Source organism: Zonotrichia albicollis, chromosome 8 (genome assembly GCF_047830755.1).
Source record: "Zonotrichia albicollis isolate bZonAlb1 chromosome 8, bZonAlb1.hap1, whole genome shotgun sequence".
Classification (NCBI taxonomy): domain Eukaryota; kingdom Metazoa; phylum Chordata; class Aves; order Passeriformes; family Passerellidae; genus Zonotrichia; species Zonotrichia albicollis.
Window position 1 is genome coordinate 6,806,671 of NC_133826.1, and position 14,794 is coordinate 6,821,464.

Sequence of the window (14,794 nt, forward strand, 5' to 3'; positions counted from 1 at the left end):
TGTAAAATAACTAAACACACTGTCTGTTCCTATCTAGGCTATTATTAAATCTGTATATTAAATCTACCTGTGACAAGCCTTGAACATTCCTTAGGAAATCATAGAGTTCATAATGAGTGATGGTGAGAGTGCATCTTGTGTGTTCCATTCTTTGTGCAGTGCTCTAACAAGGGGTTGAGGTATATTTTATTTATACTTTCACCAGTGACTTTGCCTGGTGTCCAAGGATGGACTGAAGTGTTTCTAGAGTTCTGTGGTTTACACTGAATGGGTTTGTGAAGTATTTATCTAATCTGGTTGAGCCTTTCAGGGTGGGAGTTAGATCTTCCGTGTTTTAGGAGGAGATGGATGTAGGCTTTCCTTTTGCATAAAGTGGATAAAATCATGCTCTTTTAACATCTGAATCTGGTGTTTAGCATGTGGATCCTGAAGGTGATAGCCACATAATTTGATTTAGGCTGCTGTATACATCTTTAAACATGCCTTGTGTCTTTGCTCCTTGTGTTTGAGGTACAACCCTACCAATGTGGGTAAAGCAGTAACTCTGAATTATGGGAGAGCAAGATTATTTTAGTATGCCAATTCAGGACCTCAGCTTTTACTCTTTTAAAAATGTAAATACCTAATACAAAAATGTTATTTTTACATTAACATTTTAATGAGTCTTATGTTGACTTTGCACATTATATAATTATTATTAAAAATAATCAGAAACCTTGCATATTTAATATTCATAATTGTTTTCCTCATGCTCAGCAAAGAAGTTACTTTTTTTCCAAACCCATTTCTGAAATGTTAAAGGCTGTTTTAAGGTTGGCTTTGGGAATTATCTAGTCATAAATAAATCACGCTTTTTTGGCCCAAAGTCATCCACTTTGTGTTCTGAAGGGAAATAGGTCTTTTAGAAGAGATTGTCAGATTTCTGCTGCTGCTGATTTTTGAGGAGGACTTTAGGGTAAGAACATACAGAAAAACATCTTCAGTGCAGCCTTTCTGTTCTGCTGGAAAGTCCTTTCCAAGAAGTGTAGTGGGCACCATGTGCCAAAGGGCCTCATTGTAGGAGGAAACTTTTCCAGAGTTTTCCCCGGTGCATAAAAATAATAAGTAACTTCAGGAATTTATATGAGTAAGACTGTAACAAATAACCAGATCTTTGTTATTTTTGTTGTTACAGAAGGTAAAGAAAATCTAGAATACTATGAATACTATGGAGATCTAAAATACTATGAATTTTTTAGTATTTATTTTGAATGCATTTTTCCATACATTTGAGAGCTGATTTCTCTCTTTATGGAAGAGAATTTGACCTTAGGTGCACTAGATATTTGCTATACAATTGTTAAACAACACTAAGGTGCTGGGGAGAGGATAAGAAAAGCAATGAGAGCTTGCAATTTTTAATTTTTTTTTTTTTAACATACAAGAAGTATTCAAAATGTAGCACCAAGTGTGCCTCTGCACATTCCAGGAGCACACTACAGTGTGCAAGATGCAGCCCTTTTCCCTGGAGGGACATCTGTCTCTTTGATGGACTCCACAGGGGCTTTTTTTGGCAGCTCTGGAGATGCCACCGAGAGATCTGGCACACTTCTGTTTAGATGAAAGTGAGAAAATCCCTTGTAAGTGATGTATGGAGTAAGATAATGGATATTGCACCAAGTTGTTTTGGTTCTGCTCACTTCTAACAGAAAATATTAGCACAGAGGGAGCTTTTTTCCCTTTTTTTCTGGTTATGAATCTGCAAGTAAAAAGGTCTACAAATACAAAATCGGTAAAGGCAGAAAATGGGAAAAAAACAATTCTTCATTCAGAATTCTTTGCATGCAAAACCTATACCTACAAAAGCATATTTTTGGACTGAGTTATTGGTTGACTAAATACAAAATAGACTTAAAAAAATTAACAAACCAGCGCCTTTGACTAGTACAACTAGGACTGTAGGAGTCTCTTTAGTTTTATTCCTTCTAAGCATTATTCTCTACAGCACTAATTCACTTCCAGTTAAATATTTCGGTTTTCCATGAAACTTGAGTGCTTTTCTTCTGTGCTGTGTTGAAGACTGTTAAACAGTTTTGATACACAGGTCTAGGAATTCACTTCAATTGTCCTCTGTCTTTATTGCTTCCAGGGGTGAAACCTGGAACTCACATAAGTAATTTTCATTTTGCTGTGGAGGATCACCACTGACTTCTGTGAGGCCAACATTTCACTTACCTGCTCCCACCTTGAAAGGAAAACATCAAAAGCCATTATTTATCAGAAGAGTTGATCTGTCCAGACTTTACAGATGCTGTTTTATCCTTACCAGATGTTACGTGTCTGTGTCGCTGTTTCTGATAGAGCAGAGTTTGTTCAGCTTTTTGATGTCTTCTTTGTGGCTGATTGTTCTGAGTTGAAAAATCCAGAGAATCAGGGAGTAACACTTATGGCTTTGAAATACTTGCTTGCCACCCCCACCCATTGCCTTCCATCCAGATTCTCTCTGAGATTTTTTTAGTACTTCAGGTGCCTCAAATAAGCTCAATGCTGTACTTGTCAGACTTATTAATTTTTAGCCATTTTATTGGATACAATATATATATTGATTAAAAAAGTCACATTTTGAATCTTTTCAGTTTCTTTGAGAAGAAATTACTTGGAGCACTTGACATTTTAATGCAGTTTGTCTTTTCAAATAGATTTGGCTTCTAATGCATGTGACAACGGGACTTTGCTCTTCAGTTAGAGCATACATTTCAGAGTAGTTGTTACCTAAAATATTATCATAAGGCATAAGAAAACACACGATTTAAGTTGCCTTTCATGAACATAATTAAGAATTAATAAGCCTGTACCAGTGGCTAGTCCTCAGAATTTCCACTGTTTTGCCTTTTGTGACCCGTGTTATTAAAAGTCCATTATTTTTACAGACTTTATTAAATTGGATCTTATTAAAGCATTCTATATTTGCATTTGGTCTTTCATAATTCATTATTATTATGACATTTACTTTTTACCATCAGATCTGAAAACATATCATAAGCTACCCTTTTCTCTTGAAAGAAATGCTAATTTCAAACAGTCCTTTAATGGAAGAGAAAAGCTTTATCAGTTTTTTCATTTATTCAAGATCGTGTTAAGAATACTAATGTTAGACTTCTGTATGCTAATATCTAAGAGCTTTTTTTGGTCAAAAGCTTAGAATTATTGTTTTTTAGACCACACTGCTAAGTGTGTCACTGGCAGGGCACTGGTACAAAAGAAAATACAATTCTGAAGTACCATGTTTTAATTCTGTGACTGATAAAACCCATTTCTTGATCTTTCATTATTAAATTATGCTTTCGTATGAAATTTACTATTTTTATACTTCACCAGGTTTATTAGATTGTTGCTCTACTTAGTTTCTCTTTAGAAGTTTTAACAATTGATTCAGCATTATTGTTTTGGGGAGTAGTTTTGAATTACAGTCTTCACAGAGTGTAACAGGAAATGGAAATCTCCATTAAATAAATCAGCAAGCAGTTGTTAATTGTTTTAATTTAGACAACCTGGACTGTATCATGTTTATAAGTATTATAATAATTTAGTTATAAAAAGTGCTAAAGAGCTCTAGAACTGAATGCAGAGTGTGTTAAACAGTAGGTAACATGCAGTTAAACTGCTGAATTTTGCATAATTATTTTTTTAAACTTAATTTCAAAAGATCCTCTACAATGTTGACAATTTATTTCTTCCCCTACCAGGTTTCTGACAATGTGCACTAGACATTTTGGGAGCGTTGTAGCCCAAACCATTCGAACTCAGAAGACAGACCAGTTTCCACTTTTCCTTATTATTATGGGAAAACGATCATCTAATGAAGTGTTGAATGTAATACAAGGTACAGTTCTTTAGATTACAGGTATTCCTTATGTGAGTATTGAATCTGTTATAAGAGGTCTTTGCTAACTGTTTCTCTTTTAAGATATCCAGAATAATAGTTTGTTACACAAAACACACTTTAAGTTGCCAGAGTATAATTATCTACTACTCATAAATGTATTAATTAGCATGGTGTTAGAGATTGGAGTTGCCATGACTTGAGCGGAATTATAGTTTACATTTTTGTTTTATTTTTTTAAGTGGAAACCCAATTTCCTGAAGAAAGAGCTACACTTAGTTTTCTAAATTTATATTCAAATACATTCCTGATTTCCAGAGGATCTTTGCTGCACTTTTTGCATAGTGCCAGAATGCATTTGGTTCCTTGTGTGTCGTTCCTGTTAATACCTGGGCTCCTGTTGCTAATATTTGGACATGAGTTGTTTCTTCAGACCTGCCTGCAGCATTAAGATCCCCAAATCAGGTCAGGATTGAAATGCCTAATACAATCTCACATAAATGAAGTTTTCTGGTTTACATGAGCAGGTCTTTCTGGTGTAACCATTCCTCTGATTTCAGTGCCAGCAAGGTGACTTAGATATGGAGTGTTGCCCTCTGACTGCTGTTCTCAGTAACTCTTCAAATTAGAGCACATCAAAGAATGGCTGCCTCTCATTTCTTCTGCTTTCTCCACAAGTTTGCCTTCATGACACTGTGTCCTCATTTTTTTATTGCTTATATCTGGCAATCTTTATTGTAATCTCATTTTCCTGAGGAAATTCAGCCTCAGGAAATGCTGCTTTTAGCCGACAAGCATTAGTGTTTCTTTTTGCATCAGGGATTAATAATTTTCTTGAGGAATCTGCAGTGGACAAAATGGGTTTTTTTGCATGGATTTTGTCTCCTCAGTGCAAGGTACAGCACAACACTAATTCATGGTATGAATGTCTGTAATTTATAAAACATATCTCATAGGTTTCATAGGTTATTTCATGGAAATAGTCTTATAAATAGCTTGGTTTTCTGACTCTGCAGTACAGTTCAGAACCTTTGCCATCCCACTGAAGTCACTGGGGCTACTGACTTAAATTACTTAACTCCTTTAGCAGCAATTCAAAGTCATCATACAGTGCAGCTTAATCCAGATTATTTAATGGCATGAGTTAAATTTTAATGATTTGTGAGGTTTTCTGCAATCTTTTGCACTAAACTAAAACAATCACCTATTGTAGCCTTACTTAAATTCACCCTTTAACAAAAATCACACAATCTCTGCTTGTTATTTTCCCAGGATTGAGGACACTGGTATCTTTTAACAATACTGCCTCAATGAATGGTAGCCTCTGAAGTCCTGCATGTTGTAGCATGTGGGATAACATTTTCTGCTAAGGTAGCAAATGTTAGAAATGGGAACAATGAGGGCCTTTCAGGGCTGGGTGAGAAGGCATGTTGACAGAAGAGATACAACTATATAGAAACCTAAGACCCCATTGGTGTTTATTGAAATGCAGACTGTCTTAGTTTGCTTTTGATTTTTACTTTTTTCCTGGGGTTGGAAACTATGGGGACAGTCTTGTTTTCTTTAGTGCTGCTTGTTCTGCTGGGGTCCAACAGCTGCTTGGGCTGGCAGATGTTAAGACTTCATAGTTTGTGACCATTTCTCATGGTTTAAAATCTTCTAACTACTATGACAAGTGGCTTTAATGGGTAGTCTAGTCTTCAGTTTAGAAAGAGAAACCAAAGAATGCATCTTGGTAGGAAATTAAAGTAATCTTTCAGTCTTAATGAAGACTAGAGGCATGCTGGAAGGAAAACATGGGAAGGTATCTGTTTTGCTATGTATGTGTTCTATTTCATGATACACACATGGATGACAGAATTTTCCACTTTAGTAGCTTTGCAAGTAAATAGACTGAAGAAAATATAGTATTTGAAATTTTATTACTAGTTATATCCAAATAAAACATGGATCTATTTTGTCACATCTATTGAATCATTGTTTTGTGGATTTTCCATTGTTTTAAACCAATCCACTTGGATGTTGCTGCCAACATCCTACCTTGTGTTGCCTGCCTAAGCAGTTGCTTTGGTCTCCCTGGGAATTCTAAAACTGTAAAATCAATTTCACATAAGGGAATTCCAGATCTACTGCTTTCATTTAACATCAGTGACTAAAAGACCAAATAGAGTTAATTTATGCAAGCACAAAAGCAATTGTTCAGATTTGCACCATCTGAAATTCTAACCTGTGATCAACCTTTGTAAAAATAATTTTGAGTTTTCAGTAAAAAGGTGAACTGAAAGCACTCTACTAAGATATTTGCATTTTCTACTCTTGTCTTTTTTTTTTTTTTTTCCCTAGTCTGGCAATTTCTTATGGATTAATTCTGAAATGACTTCTTTTTTGTTTAATAACTTTAATGAAATGAAGTTCAGCTATCTTCCTTTGTTGCTAGGTAACACAACAGTGGATGAGCTAATGATGAGGCTGATGGCTGCAATGGAGATCTTCAGTGCCCAGCAGCAGGAAGACATAAAGGATGAGGTGAGACTGAAAGTTGCTGCAGATACCTCCTGCCTTCCACTAATCACTGGGGATGTAAATTAACCAGATGTTTCTTTAGCCAGTGGAGTTGGGTATGATGTGTTTTAATGTCTCTTCCATTGTCAGAAATTAAAAAGGTAAAGTCTCCTTTGTTGTGGGATCTCAGGATTTGAGTCCTGGGATGCCGGGCCCCCGAGACCACCCTTGGGGGGCCCGGGAGTCCTGGAATGTTGCCAGAAGTGTCTGGTAGCAGGACTTTGACCCTACACGGGAGACGACACCTGTATGAAGATAAGAGGGCCTCACCGGGGTGAAGGGTGAAAAGATTAGCTAATTAGAGGGTGAGAAACAGGGTTTAGGATTTATGTACAGGGGGGTTTAGAAGAGTAAGATGGAGGAATTGGGGTGTGTCCTGCCCTCCTTCTTCTTCCTCCTCTCCTCCATCTTCTTTGGCCACGGTGGCACCTTTGGATTGGTTATTACTGAGAGTACACCGAGTTATAAGAATAGATGGTATTGGAGAAAAATGATAAATATTGTATACGTAACAATGGGTATAAAGATACGTGGCGGTCCGGGGGACGGCACAGTGTGCCCATGGCTGACTGCTGAGCAGAGCTCTGTCGGGCTGAAAGAACATCTTTTAGATAAACAATTAATAAACATAAAAACCGAAAGAAGAACTGAAGCCTCTTCTCGTCCTTCGATACGCGGGCTGCCCCAAGGCCACCCCGGGCCTTTTCAGGCCCCTCAAACAGCCGAAATAAACCGGAGACTTTGTGTATTTGGGTCTCTCAGAACAACTCCTCCTTTTTGGTCTTGTCATTTTCAAGAACACAGTCACCAGTGACTGGTTACATTATAGTGATATTATGGAGATTAATATGCTCATACAAGGAAAATTATCAGAATTTTTGCCACAAGCTCCAAGTCATAGGTAGAAAACAAAAATAGATTAATATATCTTAAGTGGAATATGTCTATTTAAAAGGGAGCTGAAACCAACTTTAACCAGTACACCAGTACTGAGCCACCACTCAGAGTGATGCAGAATGTATAAATGATTACAAGACTTCTCAAAACCAGTGTTTCAATTACACAGAAGCAGACAAAGTGAGTTATACAGCTGAAAGATCTTTATCTGTTACTCTGTAAATTAAGAGTGACATTTTTAGGTAATGAAGTTCTTAGGAATTTGTAATAATAGGTGTGTTGCCATTCAAGATTATTCTTATCCTGTTGTATAGACATTGATTGACAATAATTCATGAAACACATTCTTCACATTTAAATCTTGTATCTCATTAGTACAAGATTTACTGACTGTAATATGAAGGCACATTATCTGCACAATATCTGTCATTCACTTTTTCTTCTTTATTTATGCTACCTGTAATTCATTGGTAAAGAAATTGACTTTAATTTTGTTAATACTGAACACAAATTTAAATATGAGGATTACAACAAAAGTCCAAGGCACAATATAACAGAATTTTTATTGCATTTTAACAGAAGTGTCTTGAGTATGGAAGGTTTTTTTAATGCTTTAGTAAGAGGGTGAAATTTACATCACAGATAAGCTCCAAGAGAGGTTCAGAATTAAAAACTATACAAGCTGATAAAAAGGAAGAAAACTGAGGGAAACAAAAGCAAATAAAGTCAGAGAGATAAGAGCAAACACGGGATAGGAGAAGAAAGTAGAGTGATAGGATTGGAACGGAGTGAGGAACAGGACACCAGCCCAGACCCAGAACCAGGAACTGTCCTGGGCTGCTCTTTGTCCTTCCCTGGGTGGCCAAGAGCAGTGACAGTGACAGTTCAGTCCCCACATGGGATTGTTGTCTCCTGGCTTCTTTCCCCAAGTGCCCTACCTATCTAGGTAGAATGGAAAATTGATTTTTATACATTTCTCCAATATCTACCTTTGTCCAAGTCTCCTATAGTCTTTTGTTTTTCTGTCACTGAAGGCACTGGTGGCATTTCTTCCCAACAGGAGCTTTTTCTAACACACTTTGACATTCAGAAAAGTGATGAAAAATTTCATAAACTTTGGGGGCAGCTTTCCAGACACTATGGGTTCTATACACAAATAGGATATTTACTTACACCTTGGCTCCACTCGTTACAAGCACACTGAAAAGGTGATCTCAGACACTTTGCCTTTGAAGCAGGAAGTTTTCAAAACAAAAAATAACCTTGCTTTATGAAATTACTATTCCAGAGAGGGAGTATTTGACAAGCAGTCTGTACTCAGCAGAGGGCTTCAGCCTGAAAACAAAATATTGCCTTTTTGTGGTTAGCTACATAACATGTAGCTTTCTTGTAAGCCTTGTTCTTGACAACTTCAAGTGTTCAAACATCAACACCTTTTCTTTATTAAGATCATACTGCAGTTGGTGCAATTTTTTCCCAAATATTACAATAGCAAACAGGATACAGAGTCCGGTTTCTGTTACTGTTTTCTTAATAGCAACAATAAGTCATCATAAAACCACAAGAAGATAAGCAGAAAATTCTTTTGTGCTTTAAAAAGAGGAGTCATCAGTGTAGCATTGCTGTAAACAGAAGTGTGTGTGAGAGAGAACCAGAACTGGAAAACATTTGTAAAGGACAGCATGAAGTCAGTAGTGAGTGAGTTTATGCAGCTGAAATTCTCATGCATATGAAAGCTTCCAGCACAGCCATTGCACAATCATGTTTGGCACAGGGTGTTTTGCAGTGCCCTCTGATGGTTATTTGGGTACAGGAGGACTGGTCCCACTCCAGCTGGTCCAGGTGTTCAGCTGATGTTGGCTGTGGCTGCAGGAGCTCCCTGTCACTGAGCATCTGCTGGGGGTGTAGGTGGGATGCTCAGAGCAGCTTTACCAACTTGCCTCACCTGAGTGAGCCACCTCATCAGCTGCTGGCAATAATAATGTGCTAAGCTAAATCCTGTGCTTTTGTATCCATGTATTGGTAAAATTTACCAATTTGGCCTCATAAGTGTGAAGTGCTAAAATACCATCACTTAACTAGCAGTTGGATTTAATTTTTAGATTTTGTGTTGTGCTCTTACATAATCTCCAAAGAAATACTTTAAAAACATTGGGATGCGCATGTGTACTCCTGGTAACCCAACATGCCTGTCCTGGTGTGTAACTTCTGCAGCTGTTTTCTCTCCCAGGTTTCCTTCAAGGGAGATCAGCCTGCTCTCCCACTCCTTTCCCTGCCTCTCCAGGGTTCTGGGTCAGTCATGAGCTGTTGCTGTGTTGGCCAGATGACATTTTGGAAACCTCTGCCTCTTTTGGACCATGCAGTTGATGTGCCATTGTACATACACAGTCTAGGCGTCTGTTTTTATAATTTTGCTCCTAAAATAGCTGTTGGAACAAGCCACAAACTGCAAAATTGGATTAGCAGAACACTGATGGGCTCACAGGGCTCTTCTGATTAGGCCAATGGATAATTCAGTTGTGACCATCAGCAGTGAAGCCTCTTGGCCAGGATACAGCCCCACCTTTCCCAGTGCAGTCAGGTCTGGGGACTGAAGTCCAACCTCAAGCTGTGTATGCAGAGTTGTTCTGCAGCTGCACTAATGATTCCCTGCATCTGGTGGATATATTTTTTTTTTTCTAACCATGTTTACTCCCCTGGACACTTCTTAAGGAGTTGACACCCCAACTACTGCTCAGGCGGTGGGGTTTTGCAGAGGGAATAAATGTCATTAAGGAGTTTCTCCTGTAGGTAAGAGTGGGTGTCTCAGAGCAGGGGTAACCAGGCTCTGCCACTGTTAATCAAGGTGTGCACTGAGATTTTTCGGGCACTGACTTTGAAAAGAGTGTGTAGTATCAGTTCCTCTTGGGTATCAGTTCCTCTTAAGTGTCAATGCCTGGTGCTGGACTTAGGAAAACAATAGTTGTAAAATATTCTACGCCCTGGAATGTCCATTTTTGAACACCCTGTGAGCTTGCTTGCTTTAGTTGGATAGTTAAATAATCATCTCAGTGTGGCGTGATGGGCCTGAATAGATCTGAGTTAGTTCCTTTGTGAGATTAATGTGAAGAGATCTGTGATTAAATCCTGGCATTACAGCACAACACACCTGTTCTGGGCTGATCCTCAACATTTTTTCTTCGTTGCCTGAGGAGGAGGCTTCTCAAAGGATTACAGTAACACTTTTTGACAAGCTTATACAGGGCGGAGTTTCCATGTAATGACAGGGCTCATTTGATGATGCCTCAGTAATGCATTTTTTATTTTTGCTGTCAACATTTATTACTGTAATAGAAATGACTGTTACACAGCTGGTCCAACTTGTCCACATTTAAGTAACAGTAGGTCTCTGGTCGTGTTTATTTTTGTCATTATGCAACACCGGCACTCCTGCTCTTGGATTAGACATCAAGGTGGAAATACCAACAGTTGCTTCAGAGACTTTCTTATTTTTATAAATACCAATTGAAACCTTTCATTCACTTGAAAATATGTCTGCCAGCACACTGCTCTGTAGTGTAAAAGAGAGACACTTAAGAATTTTTAAACTGGAAAAACTGCTGTAAACAGACTCTGACTGAAGATAAGCTGTAGAAAGCTGTAGGCCTGCAGAGTCACCATCCTTCCTCTCTGTCCTTGGCTGACATCTCTTTCCTAGATACTTCTAGAGCTTGAGGAGCACATAGGTCCTTCCTCACTAATATCTGGATGGGGATTTAAAAAACACATGAAGGAAAACCAAAACTCCAAAATGGCAGCATAAATCCCTTTTTCTCTTTTCCCTGCCACAGCACTTTGGGGCTTTAGTGGCCAGGTGATATTTTCATAGCTATCACCATGTCTTTTTCTCCTCTTCTGCCTCACTGTTGTCAAATGTAGGGGAAATGCTTCCATCAGCTCTGCAAGAGACCTCTGAAGTTTCTGCTAGGGACTGAAGCTCTGATGTAAATCAGTAGAAATCAGGCATCTGAATACCTTGGGTAATCTGTGTTCCATCTAACACTGTCATGTGTATCATGGTGTATAGTATTTGCACAACAAGAGATTATGAGAATACACGAAATTCATTAAATTCCAAAGCACAAAAGCATTATGGTGATGACAGCCGTCTAGCAAAGATTGGGATTTAACCCCTCAGAAATCTAATTAGCACATTTACTAATTATTACTAGTTATAACTAATTAAACTACAGTAATCAAAATTTGTTTGATTAAATTTTCTGATTTTGTGTTTGTAATGTGATAGCAGCCCATTGAGCATTCCCATGGCTGCACACACCCCAGTATGTGAGTTTACAGCATGGTTAGAGCCTTGGCAAAGTGCAAGGCAATGGAAGAGAGAGAAGAGAAGAGAGAAGAGAGAAGAGAGAAGAGAGAAGAGAGAAGAGAGAAGAGAGAAGAGAGAAGAGAAGAGAAGAGAAGAGAAGAGAAGAGAAGAGAAGAGAAGAGAAGAGAAGAGAAGAGAAGAGAAGAGAAGAGAAGAGAAGAGAAGAGAAGAGAAGAGGTCTTTAACCCCAGTGGGTTTTAGGCTGTACATGTTGATGGCTCCAGTCAGTGAATATTCAGCCCAGCTGGGCAGATGTATCAGGACTGGCTGTCTCTTTTCCCACAGAAAGGCACTGCAGTACTCCTTGAAGATTTTGGGTTTGGTTTTCTTTTTGTCACTTGAATTAATTCCAAAACTGGAATCTGGAGCTGAGCTTTCAAGCCTTCAGTGTGGACAGGCAGGATCCTGTGGTGGTTCTGTGCTGCTCTGCCCCTCACCCTGCCCAATCCTGCCTCCTCCTGTGGTTCTGCCACCACTAAAACTTCCATTTGCTTTGTCCTTATCGTTCCCATACACCCAACACACTCTGTGTACACTTTTTCCTGCCTTATATTCCCCATCATGTATGTTTAAGTTATACAAGGTGCAAGTCTGTCATCTTAGTGAGTCAAATTAATGCCTTCCTTGCTCTGGTTTGTTTGGACAAAGGGGTGTTTCTCTTTAACGCTCCCATGAATAGCCTTAAGCATTTGCAGATTTTAATTTCAGGAGTGGTTCAGTGAAATGAACTGTCTTTCAGATGGGCATTCAGCATTTGTGAATATACTTCTTTCTTTCTTTCTTGCTTGCTTGTAATAGTCCCTTACTCACTGGTGCTCTGAGAAATGTCTTCTGCTCCTGGGTATCTTCTCAAGTTCTGTCTCGTCCAGTTTTACCTCAGTAAAACTGGTCCCAAAGGGCAGTTGGGAATAATAAAACACAGCTCCATGAGATAAATCAGGTGCAAAGCTGATTCCTGGGGTTAAATCATTAAATCCTACCTTCAGAAATGACAATAATAAATAGGGGAAAAAAGCCCAGAAGGGGCAATGCTGAATTTTCCTGCAAAATATACCATTCAAAAAGTGGAACATTTTTAACTTGGAGAATCTGCTGTCAATTCAGTCAAGAACCCCTCTTTGTCCATCATCCTGCATCTTAAAATGCCTGTCGCTAGGTATTTCAGGATTAACTCCAACAAATGGTTTAGGAAATAATTATATGAAAGAGTTATCCTAAATTTCCTCTTAATTTTATCTGTCAGTTTTTCTCAGACTTGATGCACTGGATATTCCTTAGGAGAAAGTTTTCTCTGGTCAATTGTAGCTATCTCATAAGTGTGATATTTTTGGGTTGACTGCATCTCTAAGAAGCAGAATAGCAAAGTAAAGCTGAAGAATATATTCTGTGAATAAAAGCAATTTTTTTCAGATTTCCAACCTCCCATTGAATGTATTTCCAACCTCCCATTGTCTCATTGTCAAAGCAGGAAAGCAGAAATCTGTGACTTCTCCCCTTTTTAGGTGCCAGGGAGTGTTGTCTCCTTGTCTCAGGCCCCAAACCCTTGGGATGTGGATGGTTTGCATTCACACCAGCCTTCAGGCACTGCTGAGGAATTCCCCTGCTTCTGATGAAGGCTTTTTAAGTGACCCAGGATAAGCCATGTCTGTTTGTACTTTGATTTTTTGAATAAGGAAAGTGCCAGTTCTGCCTTCATTGCACAAGCACTGTGGAGATGCATTTAGTGATGTTCCATCAGTAATGACTGCAAATTATGTAGAGTCTAATAGGAAACTTGTCAGCTGCCTCAAATTTTATTAATGGATAACACTTCTGAATTTTTTTATATTAATTATTAGCGGTATGATTACTCTTGACATATTCTTTGTTAGTGCAGTGGAAGATTCTCTGCAAAATATTTTCTTCTGCTTTTCCTGTCTCTACTGTGAGTTTCTTTTGTTGCTTTCTGGTGGACTTGAAGCATCCTCATCCTTCTCTAGAGGAAGAGATGACTAAGATAAGAAACTGCATTACTGCTTCGTGTAATGTTTAAAATTTGTCCAAGGTGTAACTCTGCACCAAACAATACCACAATTTAGCCGTAAAATCTCGAGGAGTTGGTTCCTGTTGATGTGAGCTGTATTAGCAAACAGAAGTGTTAGCACAGAAGCAGGTACAAAGAGGCATTGCATGGGATTACATCTGCTGCTTACCCAAGGAGCTCTGGATTCCAGGTTTGTTTTTAAGATCTGTTTCAGTAAGAACAGTATTATTTCAATGAGGTGTAGGGCTCAGTGGCCCAGTCATTTACTTTTAGATGTGGCTCACATATTTCTTTGAGGACCAGGCAGTCATGCGTGGTAATTCTTCACATTCCTGACATCTTTTTCATAATCCACTTCTAGGATGATGATAACTGCAATGAATAGGGAAGAAAGCATTTTAACTTTTTTTTAATGTCTGGAATTCATGTTTCAACTCTAGTTGTAGAATCTATAACATTAGTATTTTTTTCTTTAATTTTTTTTTATAAACTGCAGTAACTCTATCTTAGTTGCTAGCAATCCTTGATGGAGAAGAGCCTGTAGTTGCAATAGTTGTATCTAATCTTTCAAAGTTCTTTTGGGCATTACTGGACTTGTGTGGCCTTTGAAATTCAATGTGTGGACTTAGGTGTGCTACCTGGAGTCAAAAAACATGAAACTTGAATAAGTTCTCTCTGAAATAATTCTAAATATTTTTAAGGGCTTGTCCTCTGGCAGGTAACCTGAAGTTATCTTCCTCTGTTGAGCTGATTTGGAAAGGTTATTTTGGTTCTTACTATTCTAAGATAAATTTTCAATATGCTTATGAAAAGTCTCAGTATAAATAGCCCAATTTTTTTTTTTTTTTTTACTGTTGTGTTCCATCTGTGAGAAGAATTGGGAAAACCTCTGTGTATTCAACAAGCCTTCCTCATATTTGGAAAACATAAAAATGGGAGCTGTTTAATTATTTCAACTCCCCCTTATCTCAAAAATGGAATATTCATGTAGGGTAGCTTTTGTTATCAGGTTCAAGTTCCATGAGCAGAGTACCTAAAACTTACCATTGTCCAGAGTAGCCAGGAAGGAGAAAGGAGGAGGGTT

At 38.2% G+C, this 14,794-nt stretch overlaps 1 protein-coding gene across 1 annotated transcript in view; it reads left to right on the forward strand.

Annotated features, from left to right (window-relative positions):
• FAF1 (Fas associated factor 1) overlaps positions 1 to 14,794 on the forward strand; it is a 144,100-nt gene that overhangs the window by 111,245 nt on the left and 18,061 nt on the right. The window contains exons 14-15 of the mRNA XM_005482246.4: positions 3,726 to 3,862; positions 6,300 to 6,388. Coding sequence (XP_005482303.1) covers positions 3,726 to 3,862; positions 6,300 to 6,388 — 226 coding nt within the window. The remainder of the gene's footprint in view (positions 1 to 3,725; positions 3,863 to 6,299; positions 6,389 to 14,794) is intronic.